This window comes from Vidua chalybeata, chromosome Z (assembly GCF_026979565.1).
Source record: "Vidua chalybeata isolate OUT-0048 chromosome Z, bVidCha1 merged haplotype, whole genome shotgun sequence".
Lineage (NCBI taxonomy): Eukaryota > Metazoa > Chordata > Aves > Passeriformes > Viduidae > Vidua > Vidua chalybeata.
The window spans coordinates 68,227,240-68,248,177 of record NC_071570.1 but is presented as its reverse complement, the minus strand read 5'-3'; the positions used below and the strand labels follow the sequence as shown (position 1 = coordinate 68,248,177).

General features: G+C 44.6%; 2 protein-coding genes and 1 long non-coding RNA gene across 3 annotated transcripts; 2 read left to right on the top strand and 1 right to left on the bottom strand.

Moving 5' to 3' along the window:
• Window positions 1-1,548: 1,548 nt before the first annotated feature.
• Window positions 1,549-6,847, top strand: LOC128781963 (uncharacterized). Its single transcript, XR_008428589.1, has 3 exons — window positions 1,549-2,000; window positions 3,169-3,678; window positions 5,368-6,847. It is a non-coding gene; the product is annotated as an uncharacterized LOC128781963 (long non-coding RNA).
• A 6,328-nt stretch (window positions 6,848-13,175) lies between these two features.
• On the bottom strand, window positions 13,176-19,175 carry LOC128782289 (uncharacterized). Its single transcript, XM_053932545.1, has 3 exons — window positions 19,107-19,175; window positions 14,535-14,959; window positions 13,176-14,410 (listed from the first exon to the last, which is right to left on the bottom strand). Exons 2-3 carry the CDS (start codon window positions 14,596-14,598, stop codon window positions 13,176-13,178), a joined length of 1,299 nt encoding a protein of 432 aa, XP_053788520.1. The 5' UTR covers window positions 14,599-14,959; window positions 19,107-19,175.
• On the top strand, window positions 17,000-20,313 carry PGAP4 (post-GPI attachment to proteins GalNAc transferase 4). The gene has a single exon (XM_053932000.1). The coding sequence runs from the start codon at window positions 17,233-17,235 to the stop codon at window positions 18,253-18,255; it is 1,023 nt and encodes a 340-aa protein (XP_053787975.1). The 5' UTR covers window positions 17,000-17,232; the 3' UTR covers window positions 18,256-20,313.
• The last annotated feature ends 625 nt before the right edge of the window (window positions 20,314-20,938 follow it).

Below are 20,938 nucleotides of genomic sequence, written 5' to 3'. Positions count from 1 at the left end.
AAGAAACTGAGAAAAGTAGAAGTTGAACTTTAAAAGATTGATGCAGGCTAGAAGCCTGATCAAATAGTTAGAGGGGGGAATTGTTAACAATAGGTTAGAAAGGGTTGTAAAATAGTTGATAATTGTTAAGCAGGTACTGTTAGTTTGGTTATGGTAAAAGGGGTTAAAAGGGTATTTATAAGAAATACGGTACTCAACATACTGTATTACACCTGTGAAAAACGCCAATCACTTGTGTTAAAATTTTAGAAGTTTAATAGTAAAGAATAGTAATAAAAACAGGACAAAAAGAATTTGGAGAATCAAAGTGAGGACAATAAAAGACAATTAAAAGCAAAGAATTACAGATATCTGTATGCTCTTGGACACTAAGCCACAAAAGCATACCTCATTAACAAAGGATTAACCCTTCAAACCCAATATGCCTGTTGCATATTCATATATCTCATACATGATTCACAAATTCTTTCCAAACAAAGGGTATTTTCTGGTTATTGTCAACTTCCTCCCTCATCTTGTAAATCAGTGTTTTGGCTCCTTGAAGTCTGGAAGAAGTCTGGTTCTTCCTGATAAGGAGGCAATAATTCTTTTGAAATTTTGGTGTCTTGTTGCTGTTATTTTTATGCAAAGAATTTCTTGATGATCTTATCCATTCCTTGAGCTTAAAAAAAGTTTCTTACATCGCATAGTTTCTATTTTAATATTATCTTAGAGCCTAAAACTATATTTACCACACTACTTAAAAGGATTAATACAGCACTACAAAAATTAATACATAATTAATAATTTAATTAACAAAACTTTCCAACATAACATGTATAGTATTCATTTTGATATTTGTGAAAAGCCAATCACATAATATGCATTTTTCACACACCTAAGTAAAGTGCACCACCCCCCAAGTGAAACAAGCCAGCCTGGACAGAACTATAATGGGCCAATGAAGCACCTTAAACTTTCATGCAAATGAAGGATCCAAAAAGAAACAAATCCAAAGGGACAAAAAACAGGATAAAAAGGGGCATCTGGCCCACTGAATTCGTGCCGCTCCACCTGGAACATTGAGGACATGGCTGTTCAAGAAGACCCAGTGCCAGCGCCGCGGCATCCTCAACGGGAACGCTCCTGCTCGGCCTGCGGGCCCCCTTGCTTTAGGCCTTTTTATTATAATAAATGCTGAAATCACTTTTAGTACCAGGAGTGTGGTCCCATTTTTAACTGTACTATATCAAAATAATTTACTAAAGCCAATAATAGTGAAAGTCAATAACTACATAAATTATTCATAACAATCAGTCAATAAATGTTTTCTGAATATGGGACTGTGAAGGCAGCGGACTTGGATGGGCGTCCTGGTTGGGAATGGGAGGAAATTCAGGGAAGTGAAGCAAAGCTTTTTTTGTAACTGACAGTCTGTTGAACCACTGAGAAGCTGGACACGCCTCTGTGAAACACTCTGTTTTTTTGAAAGACAAAAAAACCTGGGAACTGTCTCTTCCGATCGGTGAGGAGGTGGAGGGCCCTTGCCCCCGTCTCGGCCAGGCCGGGCCGGGCGGTCCTGCCGCGAGCCAGGCCCCTTTCCCCCTCCCCGGCCACCCGCCGGTCGCCTCATCGGCTCCGCCCTGGCCAGGCCAGGTCCCAGCAGCTGCCAGGCAGGAAGGCAGGGGAGGCTGGGCTGCAGAGCCCTGGCCGGAGCAGGGCTGGCCGCAGCTGTGAAGATCTTCCGCCAGATCCCCTTCCCCAGCACGGCTGAGACCAGAGCCGCCTGCAGCCCGTATGAAAAACCAAAGATCAACCAGGAGGCCGACCCTGACTCATCCCAACCGCAGCTCCCCGACACAAGTTGCCAGCGGGTCAGGTAGGCCTTAGGCATGATGTTAACGCTCTCAGTGCTTCAATCCTCCCTCGAGTGAGAGAAAGGAACAAGATGCAAGCATGTAAAGGAAAAGCATGAAGACATCAAGGTCAGCGAGGAAGGAGTTAACTCCCAGATGGGAGAGGTGAGGAGATGCCTTGTTTTTGGAGCTGAAATCCTCTTGTAAGCTATGGAGAAAAGACTATTTTTTTTCTTTATAACACATGAAACTATGGGGAGATGAAAGTGTTCAAATTGTTATCAAGCAAAGGCCTCCATGCTAAGATAAGCAGATGTTGAAATAGCTGTGATCCCATGAGGAGTTTGAACAGAGAAAGAGTAGAGTAATCCTGTGCTTCCCAGAGAAGAAGATTTCTGTTCCCATGGATGAAGATGATTTTAGAGATAGATAATGAGAACTTTTTGCCTTTGAACAGCTCATCTTTAAAACAATACCCGATAAGTTGACATGGCCCATCAACAAGCTGTGGGAAGGCTAGTGGAAATGGGAAGGATTTCACGATGGCAGGGTTCCCCAGGCAGCTGTTACTCGTGATGAAATTGAGAGCCACGAGAGAGCTGTTTTTTCCTCTTGTGGAGAAGTCTCCATAACATTAACAAGAGGGACTTGTCTCCCTCAGTGAACTGAAGAAAGACTGTTGTAGAGGTGGTAAACTGTCTGGAAATTTTAGGTTTGGTTTCTTTACAGTGCCAGTGGGAAAGAAAAGATTGTGGGGGGAGGAGAAGTGTTCTGAAGGGTTTGTTTTGATTCTTAACTTTTTTCCCTCTAGTTACTTTTAGTAAAATTTTCTTTATACGCTTTTAAAGTTTTGAGCCTGCTATGCCTTTCTCCTAATCCTATGTCACAGCAGGAAGTGAGTGTATTGGTGATTGGCCAGCACCGAACCCACCACATTCTTTGGTGGATTGGCCAGAAAAATCTCAAAATTTGGGAAATTGTAAATTGGCAAACCAAAACCACTACAACAGGGAAACTCATTTTCCAGGGGGATCTTTCAAGGGATTATGGCTGCTTTGAGATTTCAGTGGGACCTCCATACCCCCTGGCACCCTGAGAATTCAGGTCAGGTAGAAAGGATGAATGGAGGAATAAACACCCTTTTAAGCTGGTGATAGAAATGCAGATGCTTTGGCAAGAATAAGAGCCAAAGCTGTGGGAATATTCAATGTTATAGACAAATAATGAGATGATTGGCTCTCGCAATTAAGGGATGACTATTGTGTGAATATGAAAGCTTTAGTGATGTATAGTTATGTTATTATAGTTTAAATGTTCTCTGTTCTCCCCATAGTTCCCTTTTCCCCCACTCTGCAGTGTTGCCATCAGACAGTCTGGGTTGTCTAGGACAGCTAAAAAGAAGGCTTGAACACGTACCCCTTCCATGGGGCAGTTGGGAATGGAAAAGCTTGTTGCTTAGGGGGGGCGGCATGAGAACACCTGACCTCCAATCAAGTTACAAGAAAGCAATTTCCACCAATAAACAGCAAAGAACTGAGTGACAGTCTTTGGGAGGAGCCCGGGTTGGCTGATGCAACCCCCAGGGGTATAAAAGACTGAGCATCCATCTTGAAGGTGAACCCGCCACATGGTACCCACGAGGGCCATTGCCAGTGCTGTGAAATTTTCCTGATGTAGTCCTTTTTTTGTATTTTTGTTAAGGTTTAATAGACCTTTTAAATTTTCAAAATGAACAGTTGTTTTTCACAGTGAGCCAGTGAGCTGTTGCAGCTTTGTGAGCAAGTGTGAGAGCAGATGGGACAGAGCATCGCTATTGGACATAAAATGAGTACACAGAAGCTTGGTAAGTTCAAAAGAGAAAAAGACCCTGTTTTATTCAAACATCTGGTATTTATAGAATTCCAAAGGTGACCGTGGATTGGAGGATGGAATTACCACCTCTCCAACCACACTGGTCCAAACATTAATCAATCATTTTTCTCCACCCACAGAGAAATATGTAACCTATTCTATTTATAAATGAAATTGTGTGGGAACTCTGACTCTCAAATATGTAAACATTGTCAGAAGGCTAAAGAAGTTTTATGAGAACTTTAAAACTTTCAAAAGAACTATAAAAGAAAATGCTTTTAAAAACCAGGGCAACAACAGAGAAGCTGACCAGCTTGGCTGAAATCTGTTTTTACACAATACTGTCTAAAAATAATAAATACCTACATAATAATAATAATAAATACCTACCTACAGCGTTTCTTTACAGCTGGGGTATCGATTTCTTGGGGTCGGGATTGAAGGCACTTGAGACGGTATTTCATGTTCAGACTCAGGTGTTTATTATTTCTTATCTATGTTACAGTCTCACTACCGTGAGTTCAGCAGCTTTTTCATTAGCAAGGCACAAAATGGCTAACTAACTTGTTACAAGGTCTTTTAAAACTAAACTGTCCAATTTAGAAATGACACCTAGATTATTTTCCCTTTTAACCCAATAACTGATCCCCCAAAACACGCAATGCGGACTTTTCGGTCCAATCACAAAACATCACCCAAACCCATAAAGAAGAAGGTAAAGAAGAACAACCTGCCTCTGCCCTAAAACTTCCATCTTGCTTCATATTTATTTCCATATTCTAAAATCCCAAACTCTCTAAGTTTTCCACACTGTGATATTACACACTTCTAACCAACTATACACCCATAATCCCAGTGCTATTAATCAATTTTAGAAGCCTGTTCCATGACCTCAGGTCAAATGCAGTGTTCTCTTATGGGTCTGTGCCTTTAAGCACAGAAAGTTTAAAATTCTCAGCATCCAGGATTCCAACACTGGGGAGCACTTACCTAAATCAGAAATGGTTGATAAATGATTGATTCTTAGTGCAGTCAGTTGTTCACCAAAATGTTTGAAACCAAAAGGTACTTTCATGCTTCATAAAATGGGCTCCAAATGAGGGTTTCCAGTCAGCACACCTTTCCGCTCTTGTGTTTTTCTTGCCCTTTCTTTATATTTGTTTTTTCTGTCCTCTGCATATTTTTGTGTCAGGTGTAGAACCCATGAAGAATAGATTTATGTCTGCTCTGCAAAGTTCTAACTGAAATGGGGACAGCCACAACATTTTATTTAATTTCATGCCGGTGTCTTTTATCTCTGTGCACCTTGGCATTTCCTCCATTTCCTGCAGAGCACTCCTACTCTCGTACATTCAGTTCCATATCTGTCTTAATCACCACACTTTAGATAAGCATTCAAACCGACTTTGAAGCCACTTTTTTATGCAGCACATAGCACAGGCCAAAGTGTTTGGGGAGGCCCTAAAACGGGACTTAAAAGGGCAAGTTCTAGCTGCAGCTGGATTGCAATGCTAAAAAAGAAATGGCTATCCTGCAGGTTACATGTGGATTTTCCACACAGCCTGCAAACACAGCCTGCAAACCTAAAACTGAGGCTCTTGTTTCCCTCCAGTAGCAAAAATGTTCTGCTTTCCTCAGTGTTGTTTGTAGATTAACTGTCACCTCCTTGTGAATTGTGCAGAGACAACACAGCAGATGAGAGAAAAAAAAAATACAAGAAAAAATCTGAGCAGTAAGGAGAGAAAGAGAAGGATTAATAATACTGGTATTAATACTTGAGATACTTTTGTGAAGAAAGTGGGAGAGCCAAGGAATCTAAATCCAGTCCAGAGGAACTGCAGTGAAAGTCTTGCAGCAATTTGCAATTACTTAGTCTACCAGGAATGTGACAAATACAGCTGCTTTTTCCTGAACCTCACAGTCCTTCACTTGCAATTGCTACAGGAGAGAGTTGAACACTTTACAAAATTAGTTGGTTAAGAATTGGAGTGACTGAAGCAGAGTGTTTCTTGGAAAGGATGTGCACATGTTCTTAGCATAAGCAGAGGGGAGCCTGGTATGAAGAAAACCACCAGAGACCTGGATATGAACTGAATAAAAAAGTTGTGTAAGAAACTGCCTAGAAAGGAGACAATTTTGAGCTTGCAGTGTTGGTATGCTCAGGCTGTGGCCACAAAAGGACACTTGGATGGACTGAATCTCCTGTGAACAAGAAGTGCACAGCCTTGTGACCAGGGTTGTGCTGAGCATCACCCATTACCTTGTCCAAACCTCTCTTCCAAATTAAAAGGACCTACAAAACCTCAAATATTGTCTCTCCCTCAAACTGTAAGAGGTGTAGCATCCATCAATTTGCTATGAAAGCCCAACAACACATGGGTGTGAAATGCATCCTCTTTGGTAAGGTGGGAGGTGGAGAGACAGCATTGTGAACTATTCACTTATTACCCAGATGTGTCTGCAGATATACAGGTAAATTTGGAGCTTTGGCACACCGAGGACAGTACCTAAAATATCTTTGATCCAGTAGAACTGTGCTGCTTCCAGGAGGAAAGGCCCTATGGGAGATGGTCTGGGAGCTGATTTCAGAAGGCTCTGCCCTGGAGGGCAGAGGGAAATCCTCCCTTTTGTGAAAAGATTTGTGTGCCTGGAGTCTGCTGAGGAAGTAGCAGAGCACAGATTCATCCCAAAGGTGGGAACAGAAGAGCTTTGGCCAATCAGCTCCAGGTACTGTCAGTGGCAAATCAAGAAAGGGATTGCAGGTTGCACACTCAAGGAAAGAGGTTGGACAAATGGGCCCAAGAACACAAGAAGCAGCCAACCTAAGACTATAAGGTGGAAAAGTGACATCTTCAGGCAACCAGTGACTGGGCAAAGCAAAATAGTACCCAAAATGTGGATGTTCTCAGCTCAGTCAGAGAGAAAGAGAGGGGTTTTCTAGCCAGGCAAGAGCCTGGGAAGCAGTTGGGAAGGAATGTAAATAATTCTCTAATCTATCTTGTTATTCACATTGTTTATAGATATGCTCTGCTATTGTGCGTCATTCACTGCACACCAATGGTGTGACATGTTTTTACTCTAAGACCAATGAGGTTGGTCTTCTCGATGTTCTCTATATATAGAGCAGTATATTTGAAATAAATCAAAGCTCATTTTCTTTACCTTCTGATCTAGAGTTCTCTGTTCCCGTCCTACTCGACAGCGACACCAAAAAGCTTACAAAAAGCTTAACTGCTCCAAAAGAGAACCAGATTCCAAATTCAGTGGAGCAAAGCCCTGTGCATCAATATTTTTGTGGTAAAGGTGCATTTTTGTGTCAGCACACAAATCAGCCTTTCATTTCCTAGGTTGTTAACTGGAACCACAGCAGTTACTTTGTGATAATGCAGTGCCAGGCACCACAGGAGAGCAGGTATGAAACACAGCCCTCAGTGTGTCCTGTGGCAGCTGGCACATCTGTTCAGTGCCTTCTAGATCAGATCACAGAGGTGAAGTAAAGGAAGGAAAAGTCTCAGAAAGAAAAAAAAAAAGGAAAAAATAGAAAATGCATATTAGTGGAAAATACTTCCAAATAAAAGTACCAGACCAGTCATATGTGTGTACAGGTCTTTGACTTCAAAGCAAATGTAGCTCTCTTCCTAAAAACAATTACAATAGATTAATAAATACGATGAAAGGCTTGTACTGAGCTTCCTAACACCCTTAATTTCCTCATACACTGGCTACAGACAAGGTGATTCTATTTTGTTCTGCTATTTTGATCATTGGTGCTTTGAAGCAAAAACAGAAACACCAGTGTCTTAAAAGACATCCCTTTCTTAATGGTAAGAGTCTAGTTGTGCAAGAGGTATTTTCATGTTATCAAAGGGCAATAAGCAGTAACAAGATTAATTTTAAAAGCTGACCTTTGAAGCACAAAGCTTCAGCCCCTGCTCAAAATTTTGTCCTTGAGGTTTGTTCTGGTGTCCCCTCCTCTAGGCATGACTTTATCCTCACCTCATTGTAAGGTAAGGATAAAGCACATCATTGTAGCTAAGGTTGTGCTCTGAAAATAGGATAAATTTTGGTTTTCCTCTCAGGTGTTGTGAAGTAGCCCATGTTGTTGCTGTGGGCATGAAATGGAATGAAGGGTGCTGCAAGGTGCTGTGCTAGGTACACATTAATTAGGGCCAACAGTGGAACTGTATTTGGTAAGATCAGGTACTTTAATGACCTAATGATATCCACCCAGTGCAGTGTACATCGGATCACAGAGAAATGTATCACTCCACAGCATCCTTGATCTAGCCAACAATTACTGTTTATGTTATTTAGGATGTTGTAATTCTCTCGACAGACAAGCTGACTAAAGAAAATGAACACACACAAAGCTGTAGCCAATGCCCTGAGTTCTTGCTTTTCCATTGAAAGAAATGGCACTACTTTTTTTTCTATTACTGTTATTTTTAGTAATATTATTATTATTATAATTTGATAGCTATTCTTTCCTAAGTAGCATAGTAGGGTACTTATGACTCACATCTGGGAAGAGTGACACTGATCATATTTTGCCCAGGTGTAGGAAAGAAATTCCATTGTCACCTGACCAGAAGGGACTTGGATAGAAATATTTCAGTTGCTTATATATGCTGCACAAAAATTCTCACTTACTTTTGTTGTGTAATGTTCCTTCCCTAGTTGTTTTCTGTAGAGAAACACTTGATGCAAATGGAGAATATGTGTGTGAATTGAAGGAGCTCTCTCACTCCACTGACACCCAGAACATCCTGGCAGGCAATCTAAAAAAGACAGAATGAAAGATTCCACTCAGTGAGAAACTCAGGCTGGGAATTCTCAGCAGGGATTATTAGCAATTGCCTTGCTGCCTCACTGCCCAGCTGCCATAGTGATCATCAGGAGAAATGAAAATCCAGGAAATGGAGCACTGTCTTCTTCGCTTTCCTTCACTCACTCTCACTTTTTTTTCCCCCTGGCATCACACCTGGTGTTGCTGGAACCACCTTAATTTGCTGTCTATGCAGAGGATTCCTGTGTATAAATGGTTCTGGAAAAAGTGATATGAAGAGTTTCCTGAAAAGGAGCTTATCTCTACTATACATAGTTAATTTAATTGAAGTAGATGCACTTGAATTTTAAAGAGATAGTCTTCAGAAATGACTTTGTAACCTAGTAAGCTCTTTACTGGCACATTAAGAGACCAGAAAAAGAAAGTGAGCTTGGTTTTGTGAGCTTTTTTTTTTTTTTTTTGGTGAGCTGAAAATATTAATTACTCATAAGCAGTGAAAATTACAGAATTTGCAGAATAAATTCTAGAGAAATCACTTGCATCTTTATACTAGCCAACATAACTCCTGTCATTATAGCAGGTTTTCCTTCTAGATCCTGGACTAGTCACAGATTTTATGTATTTCTTCAAGTAAGGCAGGAGCCCCTACTTGGCTTCCCAGGACTTGTCTAAACTTATATATTAAAAGAAAAATAAATTAACCTGAATGAATTAAAAATCTAAACTAGGAGTAAACTATTTGAGTCTCTGTGTTATGTTCACTATTACATGAAATGAAAAAAGTTAACAAAACACCATTCAGCTAAACTGAATTAAAAAACCTCTTAAAGGTCAAATAGTGCTGCCCCTTAGAGATTTGAAGCTGTTTTAAAATAGTTATATTTGATACAATTTTCCTGAGAGTGTTTGTGGAGTTAAAACTGCGTACAAGCGGTACTCAGACTTTCCTAGACAGGCCACTTCTCTCATGCCAGCATCTGACCTTTAGTTCCAGAAGTGCTTACCTAAAATTTGCAGTGAGAGAGAGCAGAGAAATTGCTAACACTCTGTGTGCCTCTGACAGAGTGCAGAGTTTATTAGTGAAAAGTGCCCAGTGACCATACAAAATTATTTTACTCCATTTTTCAAGAGAAAGTAAAAGTTTTCCAGCAGTCCCTGGGGGAGAATTCCTCCTGACTCTCAGTTTAGAAATCTTCTGGTTTGCCTTTTCACCTCATTTTTGTTTTTTAGCATAGCATCTTTTTTTAGCACAAAATAACCTGTTCCAGGCCATTCTTCTATGTTGCAAGATAAAGCAAGTAACTGAGAGCCAATGTATTTTAACAGATATTTTGAAGAGGCACTAGACTTTATGTCTGAATTAAAATGTTTGTCCCTTTCTTAGAAATACTCTGTGGTCTGCAAGAGTCAGAACATTGGAGCAAGATAGGAAGGAGGTTGGATCACCAGAGCATATGCCACTAAATTGACCACGGTGCATCCAGTTCTCTGAGTGTCACCAGGCTTGCAGTATTTCTGCAGTTCCATCATCATTTAACACATTTTTATGTTGGCTCACTCTGGTGTTCTTTTAGCTATGAACAGCCTTTTCTAATGGTTTGTTTGGAGAAGCTAAAGAAGCATAGAAAAAGGGTGGTGTGGTGGGGAGGGGTGCCCAATAGTCTCTAAAGTGAAATAGACTACAGTGACTGTGTTTCTGTCATCTTCAGATGTATGCAGCTTGGGTAGAAGAGATTACAGGAACAGGATTTAATAATTCATCTTGCAGATGAATTAGCTATTGATAAGAGCCTGAAAAGTCTGGCTGTGGTTGTATAAAAGAGACTTTGCAGAGGGAAGACTTGGGGAATACATGAAGGGTGGTTAGTCCTGAAAAGAACCAAAACCAAATGCACAGGGGAAGAAAATTATTTTAAAAGTTAACTTTTGAGTTGAACAGCAGATAACCTACAAGGAGAACATACCCATTGTGCAGCTGACAGTACAGGAATAACCAGGCAATCATCTGGTATCTGTATGTAAAGGAATAGTGCTGTCACTACAGAACTTCTGTGTTTGTGGAAGAGGTACAGCTTTTGCAGGGTAGGTACATACTAGCACAACAAGTTATGCTAAACACATTATTCATTCCTCCTGCTTGAATGCAGTGGCTTTGGATTTTTTCCTAAGGAGACCAGCCTTACAAAACTTCTTTTCCTATGTCTCTTTTTTTTTTCCTGTCTTTTCACAGCTTCCTCCTTGTCCCTGTTGCACTCACTTCTCAAATTTCATTGCAACTGGCTGAAGGAGGTAAGCCCCAAATATGAGTTTGCTGCTACTTCAGGCAGTGCCTTGCAGAGCAGAGCTGAGTGTGTCCATCCTGCTGAGCAGAACCTTAGGACACCCCAAACAGGAAGCTGTTTGATTTGTTGGCTGAATAATCAGCACAAGCAGCTCAAAATCAACTAGAATGTGCATTCCCTCGTGCGCTTGCCTTCTGGTAAAAAAACAAAAGGCAGTAGAAGGAAAGCCAAGGAATCAGGAGGGGACAGGGAGCATGAGGCAGGAGTAAAGATAATTTGACAGTGATGCATAGGGCCCAAATAACACAACTCAGAGGACACCGGGCTTTTCAGTTCAGCCCTGCCTGCACATTGAGCAAGTATCTAAACACCACCTGCCTGCCTTGTCCTGCCTCTGACACTCATGCTTATGAAAAGCAGGAGCTGTACCTGATCTCAGGCAAAGCAAAAGAAAATATTATTCTCGTTTCCTTGCACAAACACTCAGTTCCATCAGAGCTGTTACAGTGGATGGCAGAGGGGAAAGGTGCTTCAGCAATGGAAAACACTGGGATCTGAATGATTGGGCTGAACCTTCACTACCTGGATAAATTCTCATCCCAGGATTTTTTCTGATCATAGTTTTAAAGTCCTGTCCTGTTATTGTACAGGCTGAATAATTTCATAAGTAATTATTTCTTCTGAGCATTTCAGGTTGCAGTTAGGTTACTGCAAGAGCAGTTGAGTCCCCAAATGTTCATCTCTGCTTTCTAAAGCCCTCCCAGCTGTGCTGACAATGCCATTTTTTGTGGGGAGAACTAAAGGGACAAAGTGACCCAACTAACACATAACCCACCAGAAGAGAAAGTTCATTTTTCAGCTCCATCAGTCTCTCTTATGCTCGTGCACAGCGGGAAACAGCACCATGATAAGAGTGGATGAGTAGTCAGGAATTACAGGCTTCCACTGTCATTCTGTGCCACTGCCCCAAAATCACTTCAGACTCTTCTCCCTCAGTCTTTTGGGTCTACCAGAAGCTGTTTTAAAGAAATAATTGTTTAAGGATGAAAGTCAAGTGTGCCGTGAAAAGCATGCAAGTGAGCAGAGAGGAAGTTGTGAAGATTACACAGAAGTCACACAAAATTACAATGACCTCAATATTTATTCCCAAAGATAAGGCCTTTGGGCCCATTTTTTTTCTTTTAAATGTATTACCCCTAGTAATAAATTCTGCTGGCTAAAACATGCAAAATATAATCCTGCTCAATAGTCACTCTCTCACATGCACACTGACACAGAAGTGGGGAAAAAAACATTTTTTGTTTCTTAAAATTTCTGCAACTCTTATCCTGGAAAGAACATAATAACAGACCTCCTAGGAATGTATAAGCTTTTTCCCACCTCCAGTACTCTTACATACCCTTTTTTTCTCTGCTCTGTTCCAGAATCTGCTGTGTTTTCAGTGCATCAACTTTTGGAGGCATGAGAGCATTTAAGTGGAAGGTAGAGTCTAAATCACTGTCATTAAAAACAGAAAAAAAGGCAGAGGTGGTCAGCAAAGAGAGATTTGGGAAAGCAAATCACCTGAGAAACTATCATTTCTTTATTTTTTTGAGAGAGTAACATGTATCTTAGTAAGCTGAAGCTTCCAGCATGCCTAACCCGTTTCTAGGAAATCACTACAGGAACCCAACTGTGGTGCTTGAATGTGTTGTTTATTTTGGGCATTACTGTTCCTCTGGCTTTCCCCCCTTCTTCCATGTTGTCTCTGCAATAAAAAGCCCTAGGTGTGGGACAGCAGAAGGAAGACTAAGGATCACAGGCATGCAAAACTGATTTCTTTTGTTCATCATGCTTATAAGAGGGAATAATAGAAATTGCTTTGTTAAAATTATAAACATATATCATGCTAGAAGCTTCTGATTACAGGACTGGACACTAGCAAAATTCTAGCTGTGTTCAACAGAACATGGTATTTTACTGAAAGGGCCTAAGGGATTTTTTTTCTTGGTAGTTTTTTTTTTTTTTTTCTTTCCCCAAGATTCTTCTAAAATGTAAGAGAAGTCTGAGCCTGAAAGCAGTTTAGCCCAAATACATGCACTTGCATTTTCTGGAGCTGCAAGCACAAACCCAAGGAATTCCTACAATAACAGACAGTAAACTTTCTCTGAAGCATCTTTCAGGTAACCAGTTAATTAGATATTATGGTCACAGGGCTGAAGGATGTGGGTGTGTAAGAACAAGGAAGTGGAACACAGAGAAAAGCACTGGGGGGTGGGAGGGAGGGGGAGTAAACCAGTCAGAGGCAAGTCTTGGGGCAGTTTGATGAAATGTTTGAATCCTGAACAGCGTGATATAAATCTTTGTGTAGCTGATGAGCCTCCCCACTTCAGCCAGTACACCTGTGAAGACTTCACTGCAGACTGAAAAAGCTTTTACCTGTCAGGGGTAACATGCATATAAAGAACCTGCTGGTGACTCTTGGCACTTTCTGCTCGAATTTGCAGGGCCCCGGTGATCCTCTCCCCTCCTGGAAGTGAGGCAAGGGGTCCGGAGGGTCCAACAGGTCCCACTGGGGGAGGGCAGTGCCCCAGAGGCGCGGGAGCTGGCGGGGACACCCGGCTGAAGTGACATCGGGCAGAGGGGACACCCGGCAAAAGTGACACCCGCCAGAAGTGACACCCACGAAAGGTGACACGCGGCCGAGGTGACACCGGGCAGATGTGACACCCTGACTGGGGAGGACTGGGGGAGCCGCGTTGTCCCTGCGGTTGTCCCGCCGCTCCTGAAGGAGCGTTCGGGGACCGCAAAGCAGGAATGAGGAGCTCTGGCTGCGCAGCCGCCTCGCCCCGGGCGTCCCCCTGGGGCTCGGGATTTACTCCTGAACCTGGTTCCAGGGACCGGTCCCCTCCCCGGTGTGCGGTGACCCCCTCCGGCCATCTCCCCTTCCCCTCCTTCCTTGAGCATCCCTGTGCTGGCGGAGTCACATGTTTGGTCTTTGATGCCTTTAATCCCACCCTCAGCGCCCGAGAGGGAGGAGAGAAATTCGCGGAAGAGAAGTGAGCCACACGCCGAGAGCAGGATCCTGGCGGGAGCGGAGCTGCGGGAGGGAGGGAGGCGGGAGCGGCCGTGCAGGGCTGCCCAGCGGATCGGGTAAATCTCCCGCGCGGATCGGGTAAATGGCCCACTGGGATCGGGCTGTCCCGGAGGGATGCTTCCCCTTCCCCTGTGGGAGATAAGGGGGCGGGCGGTGCACCGAGGCTGGGGCAACGGGGAAAAGGGGGCCAGGAAGTTATGGCTGATGAGCAGCCACAACTGCTCATCAGAGCTGGGCTTGGCTGCTGTGGCTGCGGCACCCGAGCCAGCAGGGAGGTGGAAACCCTCCAGGGATCGAGGAGATGTTTCTGTGCTTGCTCCGGGGATGTGCCTGTACACGGTGACGAGCGAGGACAAGTAGCCGGAGCCTGGCCGCGCTTCAAGAAACGGCCCCTCCCTTAGGGGAGGTGAGTGGAACTCTTGAGGGAACGGGGAGAAGCCAGCCAGTGCTTGGTGCCCTGTGCTTGGTGCCACCCAGAGGAGCCCTCGCCCGAGGCAGAAGCGTGGCCGGAATCTCTCTAGTCGGAAATCCGGGCAAGGAGCTGAGGACTGGGCACACTGAAATGCCCTCTGTGCGTGTCCTGCAAAGAGGGCAGAGAGTGGAGGTGGGATCAGCTTTTCTTATCTAACGCCTTCTCCTCTTTGACCATCCCCACTGAGGTAACTGCTATTAATCCCGGTGCTTTACGGGTCACCTTGTGCTACCTGGCAGCTCTCCCGAGGGGAACGAGGAGCAACTAAGAAACCCAATGGCCGAAGTCGCTGACATTTAAAATCAAAGGCTGTTGAGGAAATCTGCAGTTGTGCTGTGATGCAGCAAAACATGAAACGATGCTGATGTGCACTACAGGTTCCTGGACTGGCTTCTCTCCTGCAGTCACTGAGAAAATAATTTATGTACAACCATTAGGGCACATCAGGTTCAGCAAGCATTTGCAAGTACAAAAGCCAGGAGGAACACCCTCCTGCACATGTGAAACCTGCTGATTTCTTCTCTGTCCAACAAGGGCATTACTAATTTTACCACAGGTTATTTTTCAGCTCCTGCATTTACCTCATTTTCTCCCCTTGGGGCTCAAGCAGATCATCAGGATCCCCCAGAACCAGGGCACTCCATTCACCACGCTTTCCTGTGCAGGATAAACACTCTGGTTCATTCGTTGTGGGGGGAGGGGAGGAAGAGGGTGTATATTCCTCAGGCACAAGTGCTAAATACAGAGAAATCAGTAGTTTAACAATAGTAGAGTCTCTTCAACAAGGAATGCTTTTTATCAATATGACAAAACATTTTTGTTTCAGAGGTTTGAATCACAATACTCTGGTTGTTGTCTTGTACAGTTTTGCATTTTGATTGTTACATAGACCTGTCCCAGCTGGAAATTTACAGCTTTGTCATCAAAGGCCTTTGTTCACAAATATTCTATTTCCTTATTCCTCTACTTTATTCTTCACAGTCATAAACAACAGTAAAGCTACAACATCTGCAGTGTTAGCAGCCATCACCGCATTTGTTTCCTTTTCTCTCCTTCTCCCTCCATTCTTATATCTACAACTCTACTGGCACAGGTGAATTTTTAAGAGAATTCATCATTGTGGGGATAACAAAAAGGTTTTATTAATGTTTAGATGATAATCAAATTATATTTATTTAAAAATTGCAAATTGTGATTAAGGAATAATTCAATTATAATTTAACAGTGATTTAACAATGATTTAACAATAATTAATAATTAAGCTGTAATGAATGGTAATTAATTGAACCATGTTTTAGTTTCTGATTTCAACAATGATTTAAACCATGATTAGACTCTGCTACTTACTACACTTCTATACCTAAAGCTATAGCTGGATATAGAAATGTCATGAATATACAATATACACTTACGCAAAATGTAAAATGTGTTACGTCACTGTAGATATCAGGTGCTGGGTAAGGGGATCATAGCCTGCAGGAGTGTCCTTGAGCAATGTCCCAGCTCATGGGGAGATCTCCACCTGGCCACACAGGAGAGCTCTTTGGGCTCGCAGGGGCCACAGGAATCTACAGCCCACAGGGAGTGACTGAGGTAGCCAACACCTCTTTTGTATAGGTGCAGGGGTGTAGCTGTAGCAGCTCCAGTTTTGTCTAATCCTGGCTCAGGCTGGTACCTTTAGCTCCTGTAAAACATGGCCTAGACACCTGAATTCCTAGGAAGACAGGCCTGGCACAGTCACAGAATGGGACAGCTTGGAAGGGACCACAGTGGGTCATCTGGTCCCACCTCCCTTCTCCAGCAGGGTCATTCCAGGGCCCATTGCATAGGATTGTGCCCAGGTTCTGAAATGTCTTCAGTGAGGGAGACTCCACAGCCCCTCTAGGCAATCTGTTCAGTGCCCAGTCATTGCACGGGGAAGATGTTCTTCCTTACATTCAGGTGGAGCTTCCCAGACATCAGCTCCTGCCTGTTCCTCTTGTCCCACTGCTGGAACCCATGTCCATCCCTCATCCATCCTCCAGGCCCCTCCCCCAGCTTCTCCCTGGAGACACTGACAGACATGGATCCGGTCCCCTTTCAGCCATCTCTTCTCGAGGCTGAGCAGCCCTAGGTCCCTCAGCCTCTCCTCATATGAGAGATGCTCAGATCCCTTGTCATCTGGAGCACAGGCAGCTTTTTCTCCAGCCTTTCCAGTCAAAGGGAAGGGGGTTTAAAATCTGACAAACCAACAAATGGTCACAGGATTGGTGCCACAGCCAGGGGTGCAGCTTGGACCGTAGGATGTACTAGCAGAAACCTATTGGGACTGCTGGGGTCCTTCTGAGGACAGAGAGGGAATTTCAGTGACAAGCTCACCAAGTTGGTGAGGGCTTTAATTTAAAGCTGCTGTGGGAGGGGAACTTCAAGCCTTTCAGTGTGAAGTCAGGGCTAGCAAGAGAGGCCCAGAACACGGGGAGGGATCACAGGTCAGCAGGAGAGCACCTGAATGGCAGGACAAAGGAATTCCAGCCACTCCTTTGCCTTCTTCAGAGTCCAACTTACCTGCCTCTGTGCAAAGGCATGGGGAATGAACACGGGGAGCTGGAGTCACGGGCACACCTGCAGGGCTGCCAGCTCCTTGGCATCATGGCAGTGTGTGCCAGCTCCTTGGCATCATGGCAGTGTGCTGGGGCAGCTCCTGTGACTGCACGGGAGAAGGATGCATTGGAAGTGAAGGATTGAGGGCATGAGCAATGCAGGAGTGCCCTCTTTCTGCAGCAGTTATGTTACACTGAGCCTGGCAGCTCTGTGGGAAGTGGTGCCGTTGGTCCAGCCCTTTCATCCATCTCCTCACCCTGACTGTGGTGACTTTTGGTGTGTTGGCACCTTTGATCTGCCACCGGTTCCTCCACTCTTACTTCTACCTGCGGCGCTGGCACCTGAACCCCATGAGCAGGGAGTTCCTGGAGCAGAACCAGCAGGAGGGCCAGCATGCCCTCCATTATTTTGAGAAGATGCAGATGCCAAACGCCTCTGAGGCCTCTGGCAGTGACACCTTCCAGCCCTTGCTGCTGATCACCATTATCACTGTGCAGAGGCGCAATGATTTCCACTACGTCTTGCAAGTGGCCTCCCACTTCCACCGCCTCCTCCAGAAATGTGGGGAGCGTTGCCAGAGCCACCGCATGCTCCTCTGTAACGTGGAGTCAGACCCCAGCAGCCATCAGGATGTCAGGCTGCTGAGCAGACTCTTTCCTATGGTCAGTCGTGACAGAACTGGAGAGAATCCTGACCCCAGCCTGAACCAGTTTGAGAAGGAGAAGCAGGACTACGTCTTCTGCCTGGAGCAGTCACTGTTGGTGTACAACCCAGAGTACGTCCTCCTTGTGGAAGATGATGCTGTGCCAGAGGAGGAGATATTTTCTGTCTTGCAGCACCTCTTCTCGGCCCGGTTCTCCAAGCCCTACCTCAGAGATGCTCTCTACTTCAAGCTGTACCACCCCGAGAGGCTCCAGCGCTACTTCAACCCCGAGCCCATGAGGATCCTGGAGTGGCTGGGCCTGGGCATGTTCCTGGGGCCGGTGCTGAACTGTGCGTACTGCTGGGCCGCGGGGCGGGCTGGCCCCAGCTGGTGCCTGGTGGCGTTCTTTGCCCTGTACAGCATGGCCCTGTCAGAGCTGGTGGGGCGGCACTACGGGCTGGAGCTGCGCCGCCTGCACCCAGCGCTCTACAACGTGGTGCCGGCCAGCGAGTGCTGCACGCCCGCCATGCTCTTCCCCGCTGCCTCCGCCCGCCGGGCCTCGGGATACCTGCGGGGGCTGCGCTGCCGCCGGGGCTTCGCCAAGGACACGGCCCTCTACTCGCTGCTGCGGGGCGAAGGTGAGAACGCCTTCGTGGTGGAGCCCAACCTGGTGCGGCACGTGGGGATGTACTCCAGCCTCCGACTGAACAGCGACCCAAAACTGCTGTGAGCTGCTCCTGCCCTGCCGCACAAAAAACGCCCAGGGCACTTGCCATGGGGCAGAGGGACAGTGTGCAAACTCGGATTCTGTGCTGCTTGCACTGGGCATCCCGTGTCTCCACACGGGCAAAGAATAACTCTCTCTAAAAGTACAGGTTTTCTTAAAAAATCAGCTTTTGTTCATGGAGACCCTGTTTAATAAGAACTTGGAACTAATCACCATGCACCACCTGGAAGGGGAGTAGAGGATTCCAGCTCACTCTCCTTAGCCATTCCCAAAGAAATGCTCTCACACCAACATGCACAGCTTTCCTGCCTACTCTCATGGACAGTGGTTACAAAAATCCTCACCTTAGGGCAGCAGAAATGTTGGACAAAGTTTTTTGAAGTTTAAGCTAATGAGGAGGGGAAGGCCTTATTTCCGCATCCTTACTAAGGTCTCATCTCTGACCTGTCTCTGTTCCAAAGCTGTGGTTTTGAGCAGACCCTTCAAAAGCAGAAGTGGTTTGCAGGAGCTTTCCCACACATTCTGCCTAGATACTTCAAAATTATGAAGTGTTTCTAATTACTGTCTCCTTCTCTGCACCTCCACCATTCCCACTTCTTTTGCTTTGACCACAGGCTCTTAAAAACAAAACCTCTGCTGCTTCATTAAAGGTCACCTCTCAGAGTAGGGATAGGAAAACAGAATCACAGCCACTGGTGTCGCACAGATGGGTCACAAATGCACATTTTCATTGATACATGACACACATTGTACACAATGATTGCTGTGTTGGTTGGGATCATCGCTCGTACTGGATCCATTAAAAGAGGTCTTGTCAGCCACTGAGTGAACTTAGACATTCAACATGAATTTACCTTGATTTTCCCTCAGCACAGAGGCAAAAGAAAGATTAGATCAGGTGCTGTTGTTGTGCAGGATCCTTGCTCATTCTGGGGCTGTAATTCACACCTCAGCTGAAGTGGTTCATTCACTGCTCCTGGCAGACAGCAAAATACCTGTGGGAAACAAAGACAGCTGTTCACATGAACAAGCAACAACAGCACAGCACATCAAGGGGCCGCTCTGACCATGACCATGTCTCCTGGTTGTTAGGCATCTGGGATAGGTACTTTGCACCAGGGCTGTGGGCACAGTTAGGTAAAACCTTGCAGATGACAAGAGACCTCATACTGAATGATACCAGGCAAAAACTGGGTATATCTGATGAAAAGCCCACTTTGGCTTTAGTTAGCTTTGAATCAAATTCACCTTGAGGTGGCATTTGGTTTAACTATTTTTAAAACCATATTCCTTGCTTTGGAATGAACCAAGAAAATATTTTTTGTTGAGTTTAATCAGTGGGAGTTGTTTAGTTTTTTCTTTTTGGTAATGGCTGGGCTCTGCTTTGAATTGTCTTCTTTCAGCTCTCTCCCAGGTGATTTATGCCTTAAGCTCTTAACAAGTCTGATTGTAGGTGAAAAATACCTAAAGCTTTTGAGAGATGAAACCAAAGAAAATGGCAACCCTCCCTCTGTCAGCACGGTGGGTATCAGTTACACAACACAGATGCATGGTGCAGGTTAGCTGAGAAACAGCATCGCAGCAGTGCTTTGCTCTCCAGTAATCAGCTCGATACCTTCAGAACATCTTTGGAAATTAGAGTGAGTAAAAACTGCTTGTTGGTTCCATGCCATTCCAAAGGCAAGGCCTTTAGGCCTCCTAGCAGAGGACACCAGGAAAATGGCACAGGCAAAACCACATTTTGTTCCCAGCCACTAAAAGCCCTGGAGATGCCAGGGTAGTCACACAGTGGCAGGTGGGCAAATCTCTCCTCTGGATTTACTGCAGTGGGTTTTGGGTGTCAGGATTTGAGTGTCACTGTGTATTTATTCCACCAAGTGCTTGCAAATACAACTGTATCTTCTGTATCTTCAGCTATGAATGTTTCAGTGCTTGCTCTTCTCTCTTTTATATCTTTGTACTGTACAAATCCAGGACTGTGCTCTGTTCTTTCCATTCATACTCATTCTTGCAAAGAAAATCTCACAGCAAGAAATGGGACAAGCAATGGAAAAAGGAGAAGGAAAGGGAAAGGGAAAGGGAAAGGGGAAGGGGAAGGGGAAGGGGAAGGGGAAGGGGAAGGGGAAGGGGAAGGGAAGGGAAGGGAAGGGAAGGGAAGGGAAGGGAAGGGAAAGGAGAAAAAAGCTGTATCCAGTTAATAAATGTTTTGGTCCGAGGAAATGATTTATCCATTTGTCTCAGTTATTTTCCTGTTTGTCCAGTACTACTTAACTTGACATTTCAAAAGTCCAGGAGAGGTCAATAATTTCACTGAACCTTGTAGCTGAAAATTGAGAACATGAATTTGAGGCATCCTTTCTAAACTAGAAGATAATTTTCATGGCATAAGAGGAGACAGAATTTGACTGTGAGACCAAACAATTTGACTGTGTGCAGAGGGCCCAGGTCTTGAACTTGCCAGTGTGAGAGTTTCAGATAAACCAGCTGAGCACAAACTCCTTTGTGCAAGAAGCAGGTTAATAAATTTGTTATGTCCTTCTGGGACAATTTCCTAAAGTGCTCAACTCATCTTCACACAGAGGTGCTGCTTTGCTGAGCCTGCAGGGAGCTGTTCTGAGTTACTCAGGTACTTGCACAGTGCGCTGTCCAAGACTGAGCACCAAGATGTTTCCTATTACCATCCGAG